Source organism: Chamaea fasciata, unplaced genomic scaffold (assembly GCF_029207755.1).
Source record: "Chamaea fasciata isolate MVZ Bird 193981 ecotype frontalis unplaced genomic scaffold, bChaFas1.0.hap1 SCAF_15, whole genome shotgun sequence".
NCBI lineage: Eukaryota > Metazoa > Chordata > Aves > Passeriformes > Sylviidae > Chamaea > Chamaea fasciata.
The window spans coordinates 5,552,751-5,578,318 of NW_027094100.1; the positions used below are offsets into that span (position 1 = coordinate 5,552,751).

At 45.5% G+C, this 25,568-nt stretch overlaps 1 protein-coding gene across 3 annotated transcripts; it reads right to left on the reverse strand.

Annotated features, from left to right (window-relative positions):
* Positions 1–757: 757 nt before the first annotated feature.
* On the reverse strand, positions 758–24,925 carry LOC136297343 (solute carrier family 22 member 4-like). Of its 3 annotated transcripts, none has more exons than XM_066197181.1 (10): positions 24,532–24,925; positions 18,596–18,699; positions 16,820–16,974; positions 13,059–13,182; positions 11,026–11,152; positions 8,999–9,099; positions 7,825–8,039; positions 6,976–7,158; positions 4,393–4,528; positions 758–3,222 (listed from the first exon to the last, which is right to left on the reverse strand). In XM_066197181.1, the coding sequence occupies exons 1-10, from the start codon at positions 24,922–24,924 to the stop codon at positions 3,147–3,149; spliced, it is 1,614 nt and encodes a 537-aa protein (XP_066053278.1). In that variant the 5' UTR covers position 24,925; the 3' UTR covers positions 758–3,146. The 3 variants fall into 3 exon arrangements, with proteins under 3 accessions (XP_066053278.1, XP_066053277.1, XP_066053280.1); XM_066197180.1 differs by having other exon boundaries at positions 13,059–13,230; XM_066197183.1 differs by lacking the exons at positions 13,059–13,182; positions 16,820–16,974.
* Positions 24,926–25,568: the final 643 nt, after the last annotated feature.

Consider the following 25,568-nt stretch of genomic DNA (forward strand, 5'->3'; position numbering starts at 1 on the left):
AGCAGGGCAGTTGCTGGAAGTTCAGGAGGCAAAGGGCCCCTCAGTTCACTCTGCAGCACCTTCCCACAGGTGCCATTGTCACTTCAGCAGGCTCAGCTAAAGCTGGAAAAAAGCCTTCCATACCCTGACACTATTTTCTCAGGCAATGTGTACTGCATGCTTGACAAAAAAATAAATCTAATAAATAATATTCTAATCTTAGGCCCAAAATCCCAGCTCAGTACCTAGTGGCACTGGCAGGAAGTTCACAGAGTCCTATAGATGTCAGTTCAAAAGCTGAACTGTATCACTGCAGAAATTTAGTCCTGCTCTTCAGAAGGCTAATTCACATTTTCAAGTGGCTTTTTACGGCTGATATTTTTTCCCACCTCTAACTGATTTTAAAAAATAGTGTACTTTTAATAGCATTTTTGAGCACTTGTATTTAAAATGATCTTTTATCCCAGGCTGGAATCACACAGCTGTGAAAAACCTCAAAGGTAGAAAATGAATGACATAATAGGAGTTAAATCACAAAACCATCCTTGAGTCTGGCCAGGGTCAGCTTCCTGGGACTTGCACCTGAAAGGCAGAAAAACTGTACCATGCCATCATCATCTTCCTGAGTGGAAGAACTTAAATGGCAAAAGAGTTTATTTTAGAATTTTATTTTTCACGCCTGATCCTCACTAAATACATTTAATTATTTATTTATTTAAAATTCTTGGCACCAAGTGTTTAAATAGAATCTTCAAACAGAATCCACACAGGAAGCAAGTTGAAACGATGTCAGTGCACGTTTTTATTACAAGGAAGACAGAGGGCAATGACTGACAATTACTACAACTTCATGTAAGCATGAGCAGATCCAGTAATTCAGGTGAAGATCAAAGGTTGCACAGAGACCCCAGTAACAGAGGTTACAGATGAGACACAGTGTGATGACCCCTGCATAAGTGAGAACAATCCAGGTGGGCTTCCCTCATTTCCACTATGCTCAGACCCCATAAGGCTTTATGACATCACACACTTTAAGAAGGACATTCCACTCCTATGAAAGATTACTAAATCTGCTGCAAAAAATACTAAAATGTGACGCTAGCTCAAGATCAATGGTTTGAGTAAGAAAAATGAGACTGGTTAAAAAATGGTATTTTAAAAAACACTGTATCTTTATCTTTTTTAAAAAAGGAAAAAACAGGTTTTAAGATACTGAAAGGTTCAAGAGTACAAAAATATTTACCTTTTAGAAATACCCAAGCCTACAATCACATAAAATAAGACTCAAAATAACAATCTTCATAAAAATATGGCCACCTATATTTAACTCAAGTCATCAAACCTATCCTATGCTAATGAAAAGACTTTCTTCAGAAATTTAGTTACATCTAAACAGTACTTCTTTAGATTAACTCTGTAAAAGTAAAAGGAAGATTAAATACTGCTTTTATTAGAGAAAATGATTGAGAAGGGATGAGAAGATCAGGAGTCACAGAACACCGGTTCCCTCATGCCATGTTACATTTATGGCAAAAGCATAACTGCAGGAAATTAAAAATAGTATTTCCACTCCCAGAAGCAGCCTGAGTTAATTGCACAAGTTCCTTGCATTTGAGATAAAGCTTAATATTTGTGCTTGAACTTCAGGGAGAGCCTCATTCTTGTGCCAAGAAGCAGCACAAGACAACTTACCCTGAACTCATTCACTAGAGATGAGACACTGTGCTTTTGTTGGCCCTTATAGAAGGTGAATCAGGGCTAATTGTTATTTATAGAGGATAAAAATCAGTCTACCAGGTCTAATAGACGTTAAGTGACCAAGAAGTGCACAATACAGCCAATAAATACAAAAATAAGAGGAATTACACTCTTCAAACAACGTAGTGTTCATAAAACAGTAGTAGCACAACTCTAAGCTCTACAATTGTCTTCATACAATCCAGTTTTTCTGAACTTGAAAAAAAAACCCCAAACCCAAACACACATAACCTGTAGGATCTGAAAATCAAAACACTGGTTTTGTTGGTGTTTGGGTTTGGGTTTGTTTTGGTTTTTTTTAAAACCCCGTGGTCCCAAATTAGTCCTTTTGAATTTTTAATAGCTGAAGGTGAACATATCCAGTACAGAAAATCAGATTTTTGTGAGCATTGCCACAAAATCGCCTTGAAGTTTGTAAATTCTACAAAGGTTTTGTGAAAGCTTTTGAAACTGCAGTGAGTGTCCTCTGAAGGTGCAGAACAAAGTGGTATATATTCAAAGGAGAAATTCAGTACTTTAGGAAAAAGAAAAAACAACACCCCAAGAGATCTAAAAAACTGCTTATGCCCATATACCATGAAAAACCTGAAAGCTATAACTGCATGGCATGATAGGACAGGATCACGGACTTGCTACAGCTCACTTTTGAAAGTGGGTGTGACCCACCAGAAAGTCAGCAAATTATAGTCCTTACTCAGTGCTCAAGATTTTCCCCCTTCCCCAAAGACACTGAATATTCACAAAGCTGAGGGTTTGGGGTGGGCTCAGGCTTTATGAAAAAGCAGCAGCTTTTACAGGAACAGGGGGATCCCAGGCCCTGGGAAAAGCAAAAGACATCTAAAGCCACTCTGATGTTATGTTTAAAACCCATGTCCTTACAGGGAAGTCTATGTCTGCTCTGCTACAAATGAATTCTGACTCCACTTAGTCTATGGGCTTTGGTCACAGATTTCAAAGGAGGCCAGGATCTTTCTTTCAGGTCTTGAAAGGCAGACACCCAGCTTCCCTTCCTCCAGTCAACACACAAAGCGAGAAAAAACACCAGCATTATGTTTGCTATTTTTTCCCCCTTTCAGCAGCTTTTATCGAGTACCTGACTGCCTGGAGTCACTGCTGTATTATTTATAAGGCTTACTTCCAGCTTATTCCTTGACCTGTGTTTAGCACAGACAGGCCCCCATTTCTCAATGGGGACAAATCCCAGGAAATAGGACACTGAATTACAGATTAATAGTCCTACAGGAGTAGACAGCATCTGGTCAGTACATTATGTAATTTGGGGACAGCAGCACAGGGGATAACAACTATGGTGCAGTAGCTGTTGAGTTTTGTTCATTTTCCTCTGGCAGAAAATGCACTTTGAGATGATTCTGTTCTTCTTTCAGCCCCTCTTAGAGGTGTGTCTTTCTTCACAAAGGTGTTACCAGACTTTTAGGACTCTCCTTGGAACTCCTAATGCTCGTGGTTTGTTCCCCATTTCTGAAACTGAAAGCAAGGAAAAGACTGAGAATGTTTTCCATGGTGTCATCAGACATTCCCCTCTCCTATAAGCACCACTCCAATGTTACACTGCTAATACAAACATTAGATGAAATATAATGTTCTGTACAGTGTGCCTTGCTGGATGGCAGCAGGAGTGCAGCAAACAGTGCTTGGAACTTGAACTTAATTCAGCAACTGTAATTTAGTTATTTCAGGCTGTTGATTCAAGAAACCTCCAAGGGGAATCTGGTTTAACTCTAAGATTTCTAGCTACAGTTTGTCAACTGCAAAGCTGAAAAGCCACAGATGAGATTTGTAAGAAGTCCCTAACTGTGATAAAGAGCAACATGTCCTTTCTCAAGGAACCTGACCTAGGAGTTTTTCTTATTTTGAAAGCATAATGACAGCTCCTTATACTGACCAGGAATTAGATCCAGGGAATTCTATCTTTTTCAAGCTATTATTGCTTACAGGGGCAAATTCTGTTCCAATACCAGTTGTCACTGAACTGAATGGTGGCTATGCAGCTGCTCTTTGGTTAATTCAGTTTTCCTCTGCTGCTTTAAGAATTTTTCTCACACTGTAGTGGATGTGGATAGATTTGAGTGGAAACGTTTGTTTGGGATACCCTAAATAGCAATGTTGGTGGGACAAGAGAACTGTCATTGCTTACATCTAAATCATATAAACCAGAAGAAAAGCTGTCCTGGCTTGTCTCTGGCTGCTCAGAAAGAGGCTAGAATGTTGAAATCCTGCGTTTAATTTAGAATAGTACCTAAAGAAACTACACTGGAAGAATGAAGGGTCTCATCGTGCATATAATCCTACTAAATAAATAGTTTAAAGGAATAGTTTAAATAAAGAGTTAAGGAGATTAAATGATATAATGGTATGGAAAGTGTCTGGCAATCTGAAACAACAACCTCAAGGTGTTATGAAGGTCAGCCTTGCTTTGCCAGCACCCATCAGCTCTTGGGTTCAGACATTCTGGAGAAATTGTATGGTATCATTGTCTGTCACATTAAAATTAGCAATCCAAAAGAAAATAATCTGAAGGGCACTTTGAAAACTTCGAAGTTTTGCGGAGGACCTGAAGAAATGTGTTTCCTGATTGTGAAAAGGGACTGTGTTCTGAATTCCTGTGAAGCATGGGATGAATGAAAGCTGCCTTACCATTTCACTTTCATCATCTGCTCAAAGCTCTCGGGGAGTGGATTGCCGTAGCTCTCCGGGAGAAACAGAGTAAGGATCCCAATCAGCACAGTCAGGCTTCCCATCAGGATATATGGTAGGAATCTGTCATAGGCACCTGGAAGAACACAGAACATTCCAAAAGTATTTAATGTCCACAATTGACAAACCCACATGTAAACTTTATATTCCAGACATTGATGTAATGCAGAATTAATTTCGAATAATTAGCTGAAAGATTCATCAATATCAAAGGTGAATCCAAAGCTGAATTACATCTATTACCTGCCAACAGTCGAAGAACTTTTCAATTTTAAAGCTTCAACCTGTGCTCTTGGATGGCAACACCTACCATAATTTCATGCCAACCTCCACATTTGTGCAGCAACTAAAAGTTTGGGTAGTTTTGTTTGTTTGTTTGGGTTTTGAAGATTGTTTGGTTTTTTGTTTGGGTTTTGTTTGCTTGTTTGTTTGGGTTTTAAAAGTATTTTCAACTGCGATAATCAACATCTTTGCAAGGCAATAGCTCTGCTGGAGCCTTCAGTACCACACTGTCATCAAAAACCAAATCCTCTGTTAAGTAATACAATATGAGGGAATAAAATTGCTTGTAAGGAATGAAGCACTCATCACTACCTGAGATCACGTATCCTGCTGGGCTGATGCAAAAGAAGGGAAGACACTAAGTCAGCTGAACAGCTCAGTTACGGACTAACAGCTCATTAATGGGGCTTTAATGCCTTCCTTACTGCAAAGGGAGAGAACATCAGACTTCCAAAGACACACATGAGGCTTTGACCTCAGTCTACTCAGAAAATTATTTTGGACTTGAAGGCAGCAGCCTCTGCCAGCAGCCTCAAGCTGGCACACAACTGTTTAGGCAGAATGCAAGATCCTCAAGCCACAACAGCACAGCAATGAAAAGGTCTTTCAGAAAAGGGATTAGCTAGGAGTTAAAGTACTGAAGATAGAGAAAGTACCAAAGTGGACTTGACAGCTTTATTTTATAGTTGGGATAGAGCAATATGCTTTATAATGTATGGAGTAAATTCATATTAAAGAGACGACCTCTGGGTATGTCTCACAGAGCCGAAGTTTGTGATCTGATCTCTGTGTTTTTGAACTGGATGAACTGCAGTGTCCTAATTTAGCTGTAGCAAATAGCAGCAGCTGACAAATTTCTCCTAAAACCTCTTAAAGTTTAAGAAACTATTTTGATGTCTGGAACAAGATTTTTTTTTAAGACTGAGCCCAGGGATACCTGGGAGGAAAAAAACCCCACAAACCCACAAAAAACAATCAGTAAAAATGTTATTTTGTCTACATTTCTCTCTTAGTGTTGCAATGGAGACTGAATACCTTAAGGAGAGTCACAGTCCTGCTGACCCTTTTACTTTACATTTGCACGGTGTGAGTATGAAAGTTAGACCAGGTATTTTCATCATTTTTGGTACAGCGTGTTCCAGTTACACTGGAATGCAGAGGTGAGTCAACATTGATTAGTTACAGATAGTCGTCTCCTCTCCACTTTCCTGGCATGGAGAATCAGCACTAACCCCTCCGCTGTACACAGCAATGTTTTGTCAGAGCCAGCAAAGTCATGCTCATGTTGTGTCAAAGATCTCAGCAGGAAGCGACGCTCATTAGGGGCAGAGAGAGTTGACATGGGTCCAGTGATGGCAGGAGGAAATAAACCATGTGTGAATGAAAGAAAGAGGAGATTGAGCACCCCAGACTGAACAGTAGGTATTCACAGATAATTTCACCCTTTGTCCCCTAACCTCTGTCACTCCTTCCTGTCTGCAACATGAGGAAAATTTTTACATATTAAACAAGAAAAAAAACAAACCAAAAATTTTTTGTCAGTTAATATATATGCAGCACTCAGAATGTGATGGCACTAAGTGTCAAAAAAAGCCTATGAGGAAATAAATTATTCTGCTTACAGAAATATTGAGCAATAAGAAAAAGCAAAATGAATGAATACTGAAGTGACTGGCTTAGAAAGTTAAAAAAAATCTAAAAAAAATCACTTCAAGTAAACATACTTTCATGCTACTTAACCTGTATGTTTTCCATGTATTACTTTAGAGAGCACAAATCCTGGGAATGTTTGGATTCCCACTTGGTTTATCTCCTGACATACCCATCTCAGGATGCAGAGGGACAGTACCATGCAATGAATTTCCTACTGCTACCTTTCCTTACTTGCAAGACCACTTCTTGTCACACTCTCCTGGGAAACTAACTGGCATCCTGAGATGTGATTATAATTTCAGCCACTCCACTTGCATAGTTTATAAACATCATCATTTTATTGGACCAGCTCTAACCCACTTCAGTGATATATGAATGGTCCCTAAAGGAATGAAGTGCCTGATCCTTCTGTGAAGCCCAGGGAGCTCCACTTAATTTCAACCATGTGTGACAGTGAATTCACACTCAAGCTGAAAGAAGGAACTGAAAAGACAAGTGAAGGGACTGAAAGCTGAGCCCGCACTGCAGAAGCTCAGACAGTTTTTCTGAGCAGTTGTGTGGTGCAAGGCATGAAAAATGGTATCTCACCCAGGTACACAAAGTAAGGGGCAATGATGCTGCCCAGCCTGGAGGCCGTGGAAGTGGCTCCGACTGCCATGTTCCGCACTTGTGTTGGGTACAGCTCCACATTGTAGACATAAAGCATTGAAAACGCAGCTGTGATGCCAAACTTCCCAAGCATCACCAGTCCAACAGAGAGGACATTAAGTTCTGGAGGAGAAAAAATAAAATCAAGGTGAATAAATAACACCCTGTGCTTATTACCTGTATTACTTCTACATCCAAAAGACTGTATTGCCGTGTTTTTCCAAAAGGTCATGAGTTTGGCGCTTTAGGTTTTTTTTAATTATACAAAGTATTAATCCCATCCCTAGATGACTCCAAACCCCCCACTAAGCATAATGTAGATGCTCAGGTTATTCCGTATTTTTAAGATTTAGGTTGTCTTCAAGTAGAACAGCATTCCTGAAATGGAACAAAACTCTGGATTACACAGCAATAAACTACAAGCTTGAACCCATCCCTTTTTCCAAAATCCTGTGGAGATTTGCACAGAATGAAATCTGGATGCAGGTTTTTGTAGCTTGGAAGCACAACCAGGGAAATCACAGTACACTTTTGGCTTTCATTTTAGAAGCTGATTCCCCCTGAACTATATAAAGCTCAGTAATTTGACACAATAAATGAGAGTTGAGTGTGACTCAGCATATACAAATGCAAAAAAAAAAAAACCCTAAGGCTGCAAGGGATCAGCATAAACTTGACCTCAAATTCTAAATTTGACCCTGGTTTCCAGTAATTTTGCAGAAGTATTACACAGAACCATAACATATTTTGAATGTTTCATATACTTAAGTCCCATATTTAATTTTGTACCTGCAGGAACCAGCTGAATGAAGAGGACAACACTTCCCCCTAAAAAAAAGGTGCCAGATAAGGAGTAACGCCGTGGGAGGGAGCGGAGGAGAAGCCAGGCGATGACATAAGCTGGAACTTCAATAACAGCTGAGAGGAAACAGTTGACGTAGGCATTTCCATGCCAGTCTGGAGTGCTGAGGGACAGGCCAAAGTAACCAACTGATGTGAAAAACCTGAGAAAAGCAATAAAACCAAATTATTCCAGAAACAGCAGTCTCTGAATGCCTCCAGTGTTGCATCAGATGTTGTTACAAAAATAGGATATCGCAAAGCACCGCCACAGGCACTGTGGCTTAAAAAAGTCTCAGTGGCAACCCCCTCTTTCTAATTCTGTCATCTCTTTCAGTGATCATATCCACAGCAGCTTGTAGACACCTCGGATTTCTCTGTCCTTCCTGCATACACTTCACCAAGTAAAAACCTTTGTGGAAGTTGTTCACAAAGGCTTTTCACTGCAATGGACTCAACGACACAATGAAACTCCTGCAAGCTTCCCAAGCCAACTACATTCCTACTTGTAGCTAGTGTCAGGATCTCCCACCCTCAGCAGTTCCAGTATATCTTATTTAATCTTCAGAGAGAGCTGGACGTTCAGGTTTCAAATCTCAGGAGTGCCTTACCAAATGTGCTAGCCAGTTCCTTTCTGCTGGGGGTAATATGGACAAAAGAGTTCTGGTTTGTCTATATGGCATTATTGGGTCCTCATTTCTCATGGCTGCCCAGGCAGGGACCAGGATCTCACTGAGATGGGCACAGTACAGAAACAGAGCAAAAATGCTGGCCATAGGTCTGGCTCTTGTTATGTTACTGAGTTGCTGCCTTTGCTTCAAGAAGACCATTTTTCTTCAAATAAAGATTACAGAGATGGGGAGCATTAAAAAAAAAAAAGCAACGTACTTCAAAATACACAAGTTGTTACATATAGTTTTCTAACTATTTTACATCTGAGTCAAGGCTACTGTTTCCATATTCTTGTGTATTAATGCAGTGTGGGTGTGAGGACACTGAGGGCCATGTACCAGCCAACGACCACTGGAGCTGGGCTCCGAGGCTCAGACATTATCTAAACCTGTGGCCTCAAATCAGAAACTGTTCTATTGCCTGGGTACTTTAGGAATACACATTTCCTTACCACAAAAGTAATGACATAATAGTAATAGTTGCAATGTTTCGGGTTCGAAATAGGTCCAGAAGGATAGCCTTCTGCTGCTGCTGAGGCTTCGAATCCTGCATCTGAAGGAAAAAGGAAAACAAAACCAAAAAAATTCCCACACACCTAATAACAACCTCTGCTACCCACAATCTGGGCAGTTACAAAGTTATGACTATCAGGGGATAATTGGCCAGCCCAAGGGCCACTTCTGCATCACGGATTGCAGTCCTTAGGTGGAGCTTGTCTCTGCACCCAGCTGTACTCATGGGAGTTTCCATTGCACCACGATGATTAATTAGAAAGGAGTATCAGCTGACCAGACAGATGAGTTAACATTTCCTTAGGGATCTCACACAGAACTTCCAGAAGTAACCTCAGTACAGAGGCATTGTTGTCCATTCTGTGCACTGTCCATTCTCCTTAACCTTCGTAAGTGATGTGAAATGAACGTAGGAAGTCACCCAATTTTGCTGCCTGCCAGCACCCTGACAGGGAGAGGAACAGATGAGAAAAGTTGGTGAGGTGGCCAGGGCACATCACAGGAGGATTCATCACCTCACATTGGAGGGTTTAGTTTGAGGCTTGAAGCAGGAATCTTCAGGGTGGCATTAGGGTGCCTTTCTGCCTGCACACTTTGCCCTTGTTATGGCAAGGCCAGAACATGTGGCCAGGCTTCTCCCGGGCCACAAGGACAATCCACCCTGCTTCTCCCTACAGGACGATCCAGGAGATACCCTTTTCCTAGGAATAGATGGTTTCCAAGGAGTGTTTTTCTGTTAATGTTTGAAAAATACTTCCAACATGAGACTCAGCATGCAGACGTCATCCTGAGATTTTTTTGGACAGACACTTTGGCACACAAAATTTCCATGAGGCAGGTGTGTGTCGCCTTGTTTTAAGAAATAAAGCAGGAATGATAAAATGCTGCAATCCAAAAAAGTCATCCCCAGTTTGAAAGACATCTGAGGCCTGGCTGTGAAGTAAAGGAAGTGCTTTTCCATGCTTGGTGTAGAACGAGCTTCCCATAATTGGAACATGCACTTCAATTTACACTAAAACTTCCACTTGAGAAAGAGATCTTCAGCCAAAATCTAAGTGTGACAGTCAAGTGACGGATCCTGCCCAGGGGAGGGGTAACTCACAGCATCTTTGTCCTGCAGACACTGCAGAAGAGCACACAGTGCTTTGCCTTCTGCTTCACCAGGAGAGATAAAATGCAGGTGGCAGTATAAGACAGTAGAGAAAGATTCGACCTACAGACACATGGTCATTGCTGATGCAAGGCTGGAAGAGTCTTTGCACAAGAAAAATGTGCCTCTTTGTGAGGAACTCCAGTGAGGGCAGAGCCAGTAGAGGGGGAGATAAGCACAGGAACCTCTGTGGCTACGCTGCTCCCTGGCTTGCTGGGCTGCCAGGTTTGCACTACATTTTCTTCTTTTAACCAAGAGATATGAAATAGAGAGAAAACACAGTTTTGAAGAAGAGCTTGATGTTCTTCACTGTCTTCCCTCACATCATGGTTTTCAAGTCCCCTTGTAGCACTCAGGTACTTTGACTGGTTTTTACAACCTTTAGAGTCCCTCAGGCCCCATGCAGCCCCAGCTCACATGGGTGCTTACTTAGGGTCCCCCACACAGCCCCCCTGCAAAGGGCTGTTGCTAAACTGCAAACCGCTAATAACGCACCAAACTGAAACGGGCACAAACACATCTTCCTTGGGTCTTTGCAGTGCTCAAAGGATGAAGAAATCTGGGTCACCCTTGGTTTGAAAACCACAATAAACCACTGCTGAGGAAGAGAATTTTATTGTGAAAAACAAACAAATGAATCCTCCCTCTGGGTTCTCACTTTGATCTCACTAACCCAGCACTTACCGCAGGCCAACAGTCACTGCCAGCCCAAGAGCTGCTGGCACAAACCAGTTTTTTGCTGGCATTTCCCAACAAGTCAAGCAGCCAAATGGGGAAGTGCCAGTGAAGTAAAGTACCAGGATGTATGGAACATACCTCTGCAGTATCGAAAAGCACAGCTGGGGCTGGAATGCCATTTATTTTTGCAGCCTTTCGGATAATAGCTTCTGCCTCTTTATATCTTCCCTGGGAGATCAGCCACCGAGGAGACTCAGGAATAATCCTGTAATAAGTTCCAGAATAAATGACTCAATGTTTTCCCAAAAGTAACAAGTTATAAATAACATATTTATTGTGCCTGTAAGTTACACTCGGATCTCACAGACTGCTTACAGCAGGAGACAGCCAGCACAGAAGCATGTGGGCAATGTAATTCAAATATATGGGACCTATTCTCATGCCTAAGTAGATGCTTTGTCCTCACTGGTGTTTTTTTAAGGAATAACTGATGTCCACCAGATGTCACCAGATAGACAGAAAGGATGGGGGCAGCTTAGCCAGTGTGAATCAAAAATATTCTTAGGAAACTATACACAATGTGGAAATGCTTTAAATATGCACAGTGTGTATTTAAAAGTTCTGTGTCATAGGAATCTTATATACAAACCTCACCATGTTACCACAGCTCTGAGGCAGATTCTCCCAGGCAGAGTGCAGGGGCAGTGTTCCCTTGCAGAGTAGATGGCATTTTCTAATCAATTACAGGCACATGTTGAATGAATTAGCACCAAAGAAAGGACAGAATACTTTAACTTTCTTTAACTAAATCCTTTGGTATTAACAGATACTATCTTGCCCCCTTTAGCCAGCAGCACTTTTTCCTCTCCTTGGAAAAAAGCAGGTCAGACACTCCTTTTCTGATGAACTCTAAAGACTGACTCAAAGCCAGGTCAATAATTACAAACACCAGATGATTTAGATCTGATCATTAATCACTAATGGGAGCTGCCTCCACTGCTCTTCTTACTGGGAAAGCTGAGGATCTTGAGACTGCAGAGATAATGCAGAGAACCTTCTGGGGAATTTGGAAGGGAAATGAGTAAAAGAGCAAGAATCGTACAGAGCAGAGGGATGTGCAAGTCCCATGGCCTGTGGAAGCAGTGGGTCCACATGCCAAAATGCCAGCTAACACCACCCTGCCTTGGCAGAGCTTTGCCAGTGCACCTTGACCCCCATCTACCCCCACAGAGGCCCCAGACAAAGTGCTGCCTGAGGAAGTTTTTGGCATTTTTAAGTGTAAGCTTTTAAAAGGCCTGGGAATTCCCATCCCATAGATTTCAAAGCAGGACTCTGAAGCCATGCCTTGGGGACAAATTTCCTGTGCCTCACAGTGCCTGTTTAATAGCAGACATCTGAGAGGCTAACACCCAAAACCAGCCTCCCCAGAGAACAGCTGCTTGGTGCAGAGGGAAATGCTGCTGTGATGAAGGGGTTTGAAACACTTCAAGTGAAATAAGCAAACTGACCCTTAAACAGAATCAGACTGTCTATAAAATCCAATGAAAGCAGAGGTGGAGCTGAAGAACATTTTAAAGGTTTGGTTTGAAGACTGAGGTTAAAAAAACCCCCAACTAACCAACAAACCACCAGCAGATACTTCTAACAAGACTGGGACTTGCAGGAGGTCTCTTAGACTATGGAAGTGTGTCTAAATCACTTAACTGTTATAAAGATGCTAATTGCTCTCTTACAGATGTAACTTTTTCAAGATAGCAAAAAGAAAGGAGTTCCCTGTATAATACGAAAGTACTCTTCCTGTTGTGAATTATCCTTATTTTAAGAGTGTGAGTGATACCTTGCTTTTCCTCTCCTATTTTCAAACAGCTGTCCCTTCAGAAAAGAGCAGATGCCCAAGGCAGCAACCAAATAGGGCTATCTGCCCTCCTTCACTGCTTCTGTCCAGCTAAAAAAAAGCAGGGCTTCAAGTACACAGCACCAACGAGGCTCTCTAGGGAGTCACTCGACTTAAAATTCTCAAGGAAAACCCAAGCAAAAATAAGGCAGAGCCTTCTGACATGGTGAATAGAAGAGTGCCCCTCCTCCCTGACCCTCTGCCATTACCCAGCACCTAGCACAAAGAGCATCAGGCAGGAGGGGAGGTGGGAAGTGTGGCCTCGGCATGGACTCACCACCAGAGCGGGATGCAGAACAGCCCCGGGACAGTGAGCGCCAGCAGCAGCATCCGCCAGTCTCTGATGAAGTAAGCAAACAGTGGCAGCAACATGTAGCCAATTGCAAAAAATATGCAAACTCCTAACGTAGAGAATAGAATACGAACTGATTTGCCAAGAATTTCTGTGCCTGTTTAAAACAAGGGAGGATGGATTAGCATTTTAACTCTTTGTTTTCAAGCATGACTAAATACTTTATTGCATTTACAAACAAAAAAAAAATAAGCTAAACAATCTTAGAAAAGAGCAGCACAGCACAGACCCGCCTGTACAGAAAAGCTGCTGGGAGTATTGGGAACCTTCAGACAAAGAAGCTACTTCTGTTTGCTTTGATTAATGCATTGGCAGACACAGATAAGGACAGGCATGGGGGATGGCCGGCAGACTTCCAGGAGCCTTCCCCACATGCTGACCTAGGACACATCCTGCTCCCCCACTTAACCCATCCAGATTTAAGATGAAAGTCACTGCTGGGCATTTCTGGAAGAGCAGAGGTCTGAGCACAGCAGACTGACATGGGGTGGAAGGATGTGAATTTACAGTGAGGTGAGGTGGAAACAAATTTCCCACCTATTTTTTGGAACGGAAGAAAGGTTGGAATGTTGGATCGGCACAGCACAGGCTGAAGGACAGAACCAGGGAAGATGCCATCCTTTAGTAATGTTACTGTTCCAGTAGCCAGGCAGCAATCAGGGTAAGCATCCTACAGCCATTGCACCATGCAGCAACCTAATATTGAGTAATAGAAACTGAGACAGTTCTAAACCTTCAACAGCACCTAAATTCTTTTACAATAAAACACCCAGTCACTGCTTAACAGAATCCAGTGAATCCCTCAGGTCCACCTCACTTCTCCTTCAGCTCTCAGTCCCTGGTCTACAGAGTTCTGCTTCACATTGAGAGCACTGCAAGGGCCATAACTGCCACAGTTTGATCTGGACTCAATTTCAATGCAAGTGACATTGAGTGACTGTGACAGGAGGGTCACAAAGTGTGAGAGTGGACTTGGGTTGTGTATCATGGCAAGAACTGCAACATTTATTATTGCAGAAAAGATGGAAAAAAATACCCAAGACTGGAAAACCCTCTTATTTGATAGTTACATGAATTCTCATTTCAGAGACCTGGAGTAAGTGAATAAAGTCACAGTAAAAAAACCTGAAAATAAGAATTTGCTGGGCTAAAGGGAGTGTGTGGGGATAAATGATACCATCTTCCTCCTGACTTGCTCTTGTTTAGAGGGGCTTCCTTGGGAGAGGCCTGATACTTGAAACATTGGTTTAAGCCTGTTAAATGTTACATTATAATTTGTGTCAATTCAAAGCCAGTATGAGATGACTTCTCTCCTGCCTCTCCCCTCATTCTCCTAGCCATGGAGTAAGAGTTCTTGGACAATACCAACATGCCTTCACAAATCTCTGTAGTGTTTTACAGTCCCAGAACCTGAACACAACAGTCTTGATCACAGAGAACAACTGAGACCTAAAGCTAAGAGAGAAATTTCACAGCATGTGGTTGAAAAACCCCTAACATTGACTATAGAAGTTCACCAACAGCTCAGGGGGGAACTATTTCCATGAAGGTGGGCAATAGTGCAAAGGGCAGCATGACCGTGGGTGCCTAAGGATGCTGAAACAAGGTCTGAGCTACACATGGGGAGGCAACAGAGGTTTGGATGTTGAAAGTTTGAATGACAAGAGAAACCTGCACTGAACTTGTTAAAAATCCACTGCACTTGGGGATGGAGGGTGCCAGGGCTGCAGCACAGTCAGGGTCAACGAGGCCTTTACAGGTGCTGGTGTCACTGCTCCCCTCTCAAAGCACAGGTCAGCCCTGCCTGCTCTTGGATGAAACAAGGGAAGCATCTCCAGCGTATCCAGTAATCAGGATGGGCTTTTCTAAGGAGTTACTTTTCTTTTTATAAGTATATTCTCCTATTCAGTACTTCTATCATGTGCAGCTTCCTGAAAGCTCCTGGGTTTGCCTTGCCACAGGCAGAGTCACAGTGCTTATGGGGACACACTGGCTGTGGAGGACCACCGTCTGGAAGTACCTCCCTCCTTACCCATGATGGGTCAGCTGATGGCTGTCTTAAATGGGGAAGCTAAGGTCTAAGTTAGTTTAGATTAATCCTGCCCTCAGAAGCAGCCTCAAGGCTGCTGGGGAATGACCAGCACTGCTGACAAGTACCCAGCAATCTGCCTCTCTGTTCCCTGGAAGCCATTGCTGCTGTGACAACTCTACAGAGGAGAGGATGGCAGAAGACACAACAATGGGGCAAGGGTCAGCAAACAACAGCTAACCAATTAAACAAGCCTAATGATACCAGGGGAGACTCAGTCCCCTCTCTCAACAGTAGGACCATTTGCCCAGTAGGGTGTTCCTGGACCTCCCTTCCAGCTTTGCTTCTGATGAGCACCAAGACAGCATCCCAATCCACATCCAGCTGTGCCCCACATTCCCAGGCAGCTGGGAGCTAAATTCCTGCCTGATCACCTCTGCACCTCTGTGCTACACAACTCATGTGTTTCCAAAGGATTTTCGGCTTTACCCAATGCTGTACCTCCCAGCCTTCCTATGGCAGGCACTTGTTCCTGCTCCATCAGCTCCACACAATAATTAAACAACCCGGACACTGGAAACAGTGGCAGTGGTGACAGCAATGGCAGGAACAGTTACAATGGTGATGGCAACAAAGGATGTCGCTGCTGACAGCCTGACCTAAATCCTCCCTGTGCCACAGGCAGCAGTGACTCATGGCTGCTTGGGGACACAATGCTGTATCCTTTTCATAGCACTGCCTTCTTATTATGCTCTTCTGAACTATTTTTCCCCATTAAACCTCATGGGGTAGGAAAGACCAGCATTAACTAGTAATGTTCAATTTTAATCTAGATCACATTACAATCTACAAATTGTAATGTTGACACCAGGAGTTTAAAAATGGCCATAAATATATATTTATACACCCCTTAAAGCCAGTGCTTGCAAATCCCAGTTTCCTCCCTGAGACCTGCATCACTCATCCCCATAATCTGCCCATGCAATTGCCTTTCTTGAAACCCCTGTGTCCAGTGGGAGGCTCTGTGGGGTCCCCTTCCCCATGGAGTCCCTTGTTCCCTTCAGGGTCCCCAGGCAGCAACTGTAGCCATGCAGCTGCTGGGTCTTTCTTCCTACATTCCCCATGGAAAAGAAAGCAGACCTTAGCTTCCAAAACTTCAGACTTTATCACTGATCTCAACACTAAGAGCAATGATTTTATGGCTAATGGAGCTTTGGCACCCACCCAGCTCCTCTGCTCTGGTCCCCCTGACATTCATTGTGCCTGGAAATTGCTGGTTTGCTCCAAGGCTTTGCACTCAGGTATGCACTGACCTCTCTTTGCAGAGTGCAGAGGGAGGCAGGGATGAACCCAAATGCCTTCTCTATCTCAGACCTGCTGCTGCTCTTAAACCCTGAACGCTGCCTTGAATGTCTTCTGCAAACAGGAATGAAATGGAAGTTTATTTAGACTCTTCCTGCCCTCTTCTTTTTCTCTAAAGAAAGTATGGGCTTGAAGAATCGCAGAGCAAAAAAAAAAAAAAAAAATCACATTGGCATAAAGTAGGAATTTTACCAGGGAAGATTTACCACTGTCTAATTAAATGATCCAGGTTCAGAGGGAAAAAAAGTAACAGTACATTAAGCAAACATTTAATCTGATGCAAACATATTCATACCCAAAATGAAGGCCACCACATAGTTAGAGATCTGTCCCATCCCCACAATGAGAAAGAGCACTGTGAACATCTCCCAGCTGGTGGAAAAGATCTGCAGGAAGCTGAAGCCAGTCTGCACAGCCATTGTCAAAAAAAGGATATTCTTCCTGCCAAACCTTTGGTAAAGAAAAAGATTATTACTGAAACAGCATGTATTTATGGTGGAGGCTATGTAAGAGGGCACAAGGGAGAACAAATATCCAATCTCAAGTGATGCATCTTAGCACAGCCTGAAGTTCTGTTAATCTTAAAGAATTTTATTATTTTCATATGCACTTAAAAATATTAAAATTTCCAAGACCCACAAGACAAACAGAGAAGAAAAGCTATAACTAGAAACTTCAGAGAGCCACTAGACAGAGATTAAGGAGACTAGGCAACAGTTCTATAGGGAGACACATGCAGACTGCAAATCACACACCTGAAAGTCAGGAAATGATGGCTTTTAGGCTACTGGCATCTATACTTTGCAACACCATTATGCTTTGAGTGTGCTAAATAGCTCTGTCAACTGGTTTCAGTCTGAGTTGCCAGACATACTGCACCCTTTCTCGAATTTGTTTCTCTGCATTAGGATTTTGTAGCATGTTGTCCTGGAGAGGCAGAACAAGCTCACATACAGGTTTTCATATCTGTGGGCACAGATGCTGCATGGGCTGCCTTGCCTGCTGCCTGCAGCAACCCTTCACTTGGGAAAGGCTTCTGTAGCAGTCATGGGGAAATTGCTTAGGTACAGGCTCAGATCATAACCCTTTACTGATAAAACCCCCAAATAATTCAAAGAATCTCATGTGGGAAGGCACGAGCCAGGTTCTCAGTGGCTGTGCTGCCACCAGGGCACACACACTTCCTCAAATGCTCCCACTGGGCAAATGGCACCAACGGGATTTAGTGATTATCTCATCTCCCTTTCAAACAGTAACACCAACTGACTTCTGCACTGGGCAGGAGTCAGGCGATTAAATTCAGATCACATGGAATTTAATGCTGGAGGCTTTAGGATTAAGACTCCCAGTGAGTTTTGAAACCCCTCCACTAAGCACCCAGAGGAACTCTGCTACCTTATGCCATCCTCATTCCCAGACAGCAGTCAAAGCAGGGTCAGTGAACCCACCATATGAGTATGGACACAGGGCTGAGGGCTATATGGAGGGGGGAGCAGAGATTTGCAGAGGGAACATATATTCTGCATTCAACACTTGCAAGGCCAAAACCTCAATACTGCTGAGACAGTTATCAAATGCCTGTAATGATTTTTTTTACATTTATATCTACTTAGTGAGATGCTATGATAATTGCTATCATTTTCAGGTTATCTTTTTTCTTTCCTCTCGTTACTTAGTGCTTACTCTATTTCCACCAAACCATCTCTCCCATGCAGAGATTCCATTCAAAGGGCAAGTTTCTATCTTGCAGCTTTAACAAGGGATTATCAGTTAATGTGCAACAAAACCCAGCATCTTTTAAACTACTAAAAAGGCTGGATAAAGAAACAAATGAGAAGTGGGTTGTGAAGGGAAACCCACTGCATCAATCTGCAAAGCAGGCACACAAGTTCCTTGTCGAGATCAGTCCCTGGGCTCTGAAGGGCCCAAGAGAGAGAAATCCTTCACCTGGATGGAGTTTTTGAAGAAGCCAGGCCAATTTTGATCAGAACTCAGAGTACTGGACATTTCACTCCTTTTGTCTCTTAAAAACAAATGCCCCAGGTGTGCCCTGCTATGCCCACAGCATTACCTGTCTGAGAGCTGCCCTGAGATGAAGGAGCCGATGAGGACACCCACGAAGAAGAGGGAGGTGGTCAGTGGGGCTTTCCAGTCATCCTCACACACCAGGTTCCACTGCAAGAGAAAGGCCTGAGTTCAGACACAGCCCTAGTGCTGCACAGAGCCTCGTCCAGCAGCTGGTTGGAGACACACACATTTCCATGCAAGGGAATTCTGCTTCCCCATATCCACACTTCCACCCATCACTGCCACTGTTTTCTTGGTCAAGGTCACTGTTGGAACATCCTGCTTAAAGCACAGGAAAAAGAAGGGAAAGTGATTGCTTCCCCAGGCAAATCCATGAGGTCAAAACACTAGCAGCTGTCTGACACAGCCCCATTGCCTCTGAAGGGGATGAGCAGCCAGCAGTGCCAAACCTGATGGCAGCCCGTGTGCGCAGCTCAGGGCTGCCTTGGGCCTGTTTCCAGTACAGTCCTCCCATCATGTACCCACAAGACCCCTGGACCTGGCTCCCCATGGTCCAAGATGCTTCCACCAGTGAAACCGAGCAATGGAGAAGGGTAAAGAACCATCCTAGCTAAGGACAGCTTCCAGTTTACCTCTGTCAGCACAAAACCTGCTGCATCTCTGTAACTTCTGGGGCTGACAAAACATATGCAAGAAGATGCACAGAATGAAATCTCTTTTCTTGCACTGACGTGTTACCAAAGTCTGTACCATCCCACAACCTGCATCACTGACTTGCCACCCATCACTCACAGCCTCATGACTGCAGCTGGCTGGGGCTGCAGACTTAGAACAGGAGCCAGAATGGAAACTTCCACCTAAAACTACTCATAACCTCAGACAAGGTTTAAAAAAAAAAAAAAAATGGCATCATGAACCTCTGTCCACCGAAGTTACGGCTGAGCATGTCTCTGCCAAGGCTTGCTCCCTTCCTGGTGACTAATCTCCTAGCTAAGGCATGCCTGCCAGGAATATTTAGGGAGAGGCTTCAAACATGTCACTCTCAGATCAGATAATTCTACCACAATGGTTAAGCTAGTTAGATCACAGATTAAAGCATGGCATAATTTTAGTAATTAGCCATGCTATCAGAGAGCAGGGCCATCGCCCGCACCAACAGTCACCCTCTGCTTGGAGAATGGATGGGCCAAGCACAGGCAAAGGCTTGGTGATGGAGCAGAAACCTGCCATCAGAGCTGCTCAGGCTCCTCACTCACCTGCAGTCAACAAGGAGCAACTTTTGTGTTAGAGACACCCAGGTGCTGTCTGATGGCACCACAAGCCCTGCCAAAAGCAAACCACCAGTGGATTGGTGGATGAGCTTCACTGCTGCTGCAGAACAGGCAGGCAAACCCCAAAACAAGGGGGAAATTGGTGTGGTTTGATGCAGTTTGCTTTGGACTATAATTTAGGAAAGAGATGCAATTAATGCCTATTTTCAGACAGAAGTACGCTGCCAGCAGAGGGGAGTCAAGTACCTCTGCCCTTTGCCCAGCAAAGTAACACCAGCTACATGTCAAAAAAAGAAGTTGAGGTTAAAAACACAGCCCATGCTTCTTCCTGAGGAATGTCTTCAATGCAGGAACAAGGAGACTTGTGGACTAAAATGCATCTCCAAGACTTAAATCTGATTAAGAACAAGAAGAACCCTATGGCAGAATTTTCTGTAACGTATTTTCTTGTCCCTGCTGGGAAGGGAGAGGCGGTGAAGTGTGGGCTCATCTGGGCACACACCTGCACTTATCTGCACTGTGTTTTGAGAAGGTGGAGGTTAGCATGTGGGTCAGTGGGGTTCTGGTACCTTCAAGGTTGCTAGTTGTGAAAAACAGATGCAGGGATCTGCTTCACCTGTGAAAGAAAACAGATTTCCATAAAGAAGATCAGTAGAAATCAAGTCCAATATTTTAAACAAAGCAAAATTCAGCTACAAAAGACATGGCATTCAAAGGACACTGCAGAGGTCTTTCACCACATCTTGCTGCACCTTTCTTTCCCTACTAAGGGAAAGCTGTTGATTAACAGCGTGGCAGAATTTGCAGCTCATACAAAATGTTAATTATCTGGGTACTGAGCACCTTGGTCTGGGGCCACCAGCACAGCACCTGCTCCTGGACCTTCAGACTTGAGTTGCTCAAGGTTAAGGATCAGTGTTTTCAAAACGTCTCCATGGTGCCAAAGGCACTTTGGCTGTAAAATAAACCCAGCTAAATTATAACTTGCCCATGTAACTGCATTACCTCCTTGATGCTAGATGCCTCCTATCCAGGTGTTTGCTCCACTTTTTCCCATGACATACTGCATACCCAGCAAAAATTCACTGTACGGGGTCAAGTGTTTCAGATCTGAGGGGTATGTAAACAGCAACTCACTCTGACCGAGGCTCATGCCATGGCACTGCACAGTGATCAACCACATATCAACATGGTAAGGTTTCACTAGTGCTGCAGTGTAAAGGGAAGAGTGAAATGTAGCTTGTTTGACCCCTTCCTCAGAAGCTGCATCCATCACAGACAGCACCAAGCACACCATGGCTACAGGAGCTACAGCCCAGCCACAGCTGAACTGCCTACAGCTGGAGCTTTCAGACTGTCTCTACTGGGCTAATTACACATTAACCAGAGAATAAGTAATTCTGTAATGTCCCTGGCAAAGCAGACTGGGGAGCAAAGTTCATGTAAGATTCCAAGCAAGGCCTTCTGAGTGCTAGGAATAGGAGCTGCTCAAGAACACTGTTTTTAAATCACTTTATTCCACTCAAATCCCTACAACCCTTTCTGACAAGCTCCCAGCTACTGGAAGAGCCAGTTCTGCTAAGTGCTGCTGACAGGAACACTATAGATGGATGAGCTTTCTGAAAACCTGAAATTGCTGGAGAAGGTGCCCTGACTCTCCGAAGTGCCCCCCCCCCCGGTAATCAGAAATCATTAATTAATATCCTGAGTACAACCCATTCACATCAGAGGAGAAAACACTTGTGGAGCCTTGTGTAAACGGGTGGGGCTGCAAACCAGGGAAAATCTGAACTTTTTTCCAAGAGTAAAGCTGAAGATGAATAACTCAAGAAGTGTTAATTATTCACAGATGGCCCCATCCTGTTCCCTGGGAACCAGGTCCAGCAATGAGACCAGCTCTGCTCGGTGCACAAGTGACAAGCACGAGGACCTCCATGCCTGAGCACAGGGTGGGCTTCCAGGGCTGGGCAGGGCTGCTCTCCACTGATGGAAAAAGCCGTAACAGAATAGAACAGAAAAGACTTTCAGATGCCCTCAAACCACAGCAATTCCTATCCAGTCTCTTGCCTCTGCCAGTCCCAAAAGCTTCTGGTTTCTGCCTTCACTAACATCGGTGCCAGGGCTGGGACAGGGAACGAGCAGGATGACACAGGTGACAGACCAGTGGCCCCAGTAGAGCTTCTGGCACTCACTCTGCCCTTTGCAGAGGCCTCAAAGTGGTGTCTGGGGTACATGCCCCAGGGGTGGAGAGCAGCTCAGAGTGTCCCCAGGGAGCAGTGCTGGCTGACAGCCTGGCTCAAGGGAACTGACTGGATTGGAATGCCTACTCCTAAGGGCAAAATCAGTGCTTGTCCTTGAGCCTCTAATTCATGTTTGACCTGAGCATCATTATCTGGAAGTAAAAGAAAAGTAGATTAAGTTCCAGAAAAGAATATCAATGTAACAGACCCCAGAAGGCTGCCAATAGGAAAAGGAAACCCTGCAGCCCTTTCATCTCAGCAAAGGGATCACTCTTGATCCCCACAATGACTCACATTTCCACTTGCTCACCTTTACACTTACAGCCTCTTTCTTACATCATCCTGATCCAAAGATCACCTGTGGACACATTCACTTTTCCCTATCATCTCCTTTTTAAGACCACGAAAATGACTCAGTCTGAGATTCTCTGTTCCCAGTGTTTAACACGTCCTCACAGACCAAGTAACACAGGTGCTGAGATGGTATGTCCCACTTCCCTTCAAGCAGCACTAATAACAGGATTTAATGCAACTGAACGAATCAAATTAAGTCTTCAGCGCTTAATCCTGTACCATCAAGTTCTGTTCTTCAACTGAGCTCTTGAACTGAAGCTGTTTCTTCACTCAACTCTTCTGATGGCATGTCCTGGCTTGTCTTTCCTAATACAGAGAAAAATGTTGGATACAAAAATAAGCATTTCAAATTTGTCTAAACTGCCTCTTTCCAGCATTTAATCAGTGCCTGTTTTCCTTGTTTTGAAACCAAATTCTGCATTTTTTTCCAAATGTCCATGACAATTTTGAAACAAAACAAGTATCCTTCTTTTCCATCTGGCTTACAGATGGGAACCTGGCACTTTGTTTCCGTCTCTGAATGTGCTATTGCCTCTCTGGCATGCCCCAGGCCCCGTGGCAAATCCCACCGCTATGTCCCTCTGAATCCTGCACAGAATGCTCTTGTTTGGCATCTGCCAACATAAATTACTTACTGTTCATTAAGAAGAATCACATTTCTCCTCCTTTTGCTTCATTTACTGTCTCTCCCAGAGCAAGCACTGACTCCAAAATGGAGATTACAAGTTCACAGACACACCAGGATAAACTGAGCTCCCTCTGGCAGTGAGAGTGGCATTGTCTGTGCCAGTGGTGGCACCAGGCGCCCGCCATGCAGCCGTGCCAGCCTGTGGGTTATGTGGGCAGCAGCCAGACTGCTGCTTCAGTCCACCCAAAACCAGGAGCAGGGCAAGCTTCCCATGAACGCCTGCCTTGATTTGATACTGCCAGGGATCTCCAGCGACTGAGTAAGAGTGCCAGCACAAATGGCAAGTGTCACATGTGCCACTAACTTCCCTTTGGGCAGGTGACAGGAGGCTGACGTCTCCTGCCCACATCCTGCCTGCCTGGCATGTGGCTGAGCCTATGTCTGCACATCCCTAGCACAGACCCTCCTCCTCAGGGCACAGACTCCTCGCCTCATCATCATAACCTTGCCTGGCTGTGCCATCCTTCGATGTTTTTTTGGTGGCAGATGCTGCTGCTGAGTCACAGGGACTGTGAGGAGGGCTCCGCACCCATCCCCTCTCATGCCTCCCGAGGGTGAGCCCTCAGTGCAGGAGGAAGGTGGTCCTTGGCTACCTGGGGCATGCTCGGCTGAACGACCCTGGAGCCTGCCAGTAGCCATTGCCTGGCATGAGGGTCAGCCTGTTATTCCCTGAAACCCCTTACACAACCAAGAACAGCAACAGCACTGCTGCAGCTTCAGAGGAATCATTTTCCTTCTCTAACGGAGCTCCACACTCCATGCTGGCATTACAGAACAGCACGTCCCTGCCACCACACCATGGCACAGCCAGAAGACCTAAACAAGTGCTGACATGACCCGGCACCGCTGATGTTCCCAGATCCCAATGATGCCACTGCAGAGCCTTTCAAAGCGACCGGACAGCCTGGCTGCAGCCAGGTCAGGTTCTCACAGGAGTGACCACGGCACCTGCCTCCCACCAAGCCCAGCACTGACAGCCACAGGCATTCTAAGGCGAGGGAACAGCGAGAGTCCACTCTGCTCTGGCCCCAGACAGGCTGCGTGTGTGTTTACCTGAACGTCCCCAAGTCTCCATTAACGCTGCACTGAGGACGAGCAATTCCATCACATAGAAAATTTACCGGAATGGTCAGCCTGTGGCGGGAGGAAACTACCGGGCTTCAGTAGGCTTTCAGCCTCTGCCTCCCCCTCCACACAAACCTGTCTCGGAGTAAAACAAGCTGGAAAGCGCAGCTGGGATGGCGAGGGCACGCAGCTCCTTCGTCAACCTTTACCTCTCGCATCCCTCCCGCTCCTCGCAGCATCATGCGCACCCGGACCCCTTCCCACAGGCACTTCACCCGATGGTTCCCCCTCCCTGTTCGCCCTCCCCCAGACAGAATGACAGGCTCCGGCCCGGGGTAGGGGTGTCACCGCGGCCGCGCACCTCAGTGATGATGGTGGAGTGATAGACATCGCGGCTGTACTCCCAGCCGTCCAGGCACGGCTCCTGCTCCAGCGTCCCCAGCTCCACGTCGGAGCCGGGTCGCAGCCCCAGCGCCGAGAAGTTGGCGAGCGCGGCCAGGCGGTAGCGGCGGCAGCGGCTCGGCTCCTCCCGCCCGCCCCGCAGCTCCAGCGGGATGCTGGCGTTCCGCCACTCGTCGCTCAGGTTGGCCCCGCGGGGCACGACGCACCGGTGCTCGGGCGTGCCGGCCAGGAACACGACCGACATCCCGTTGAAGCCATTGGGAATGATGCTGGCGCTGAGCAGAAAGAAGACGAGGCGCTGGAAGCGGCCCCATTCGCCCAGGAAAGCGGTGACCGCATCGTAGTCGCGCATGACGAGCGCGGAACCCCGCGGGTGTCCCGCGGAGCCGGGCGCTCCGCAGAGGCGGTGCGGGCAGCTCCGCCCCCGCCCGGCCCGGCCCCCGCGGGGCGGTGCGTGCTGGCACGGCGGGCCCGGCCCGAGGGGACCGCGGGGACAGTGCCAGCCCCGCGCTCTGCCAGCCGCGCCTCCCCGCGGCATCCCTGGAGCCTTCCCCGGGCACCGCTTCTGCCCGCCGCCGGCTCCCGAGCTTTCCCTAGGAGGCGTGTCCCGTTTTTTTCCATTTATTTGCCTGGGCAGCCGCAGCCAGAGCGGAGCGGGCGGCTCCCTCGGCGGCAGCTGCTGGTGCGAGATCAGCGCCTTGTGGGAGCGCGGCGATGGCTCCGCCGCCCCCGGCCTTCCCCGAGCCCTGAATCCCTCCTCCCTTCGGGGACCCAGAACACTCTGTGTATCCCCTGTATTGCTGCTGCAAGATGGAGGCACAGCATGGTACCATCCCCGCGGGAGCGGAGCACAGCCGGCCGTCACGGGAACAGTTAATGGACAGGGAGCTGGAACAGCGAGCCATCAGCCGGGAGCTGCCGGGGCCGCGGGGTCTCTCCCTGCATCATCTCACGAAAGGTAGCGACGTCAGTAATGGGAGCCCTCCTACACACTGG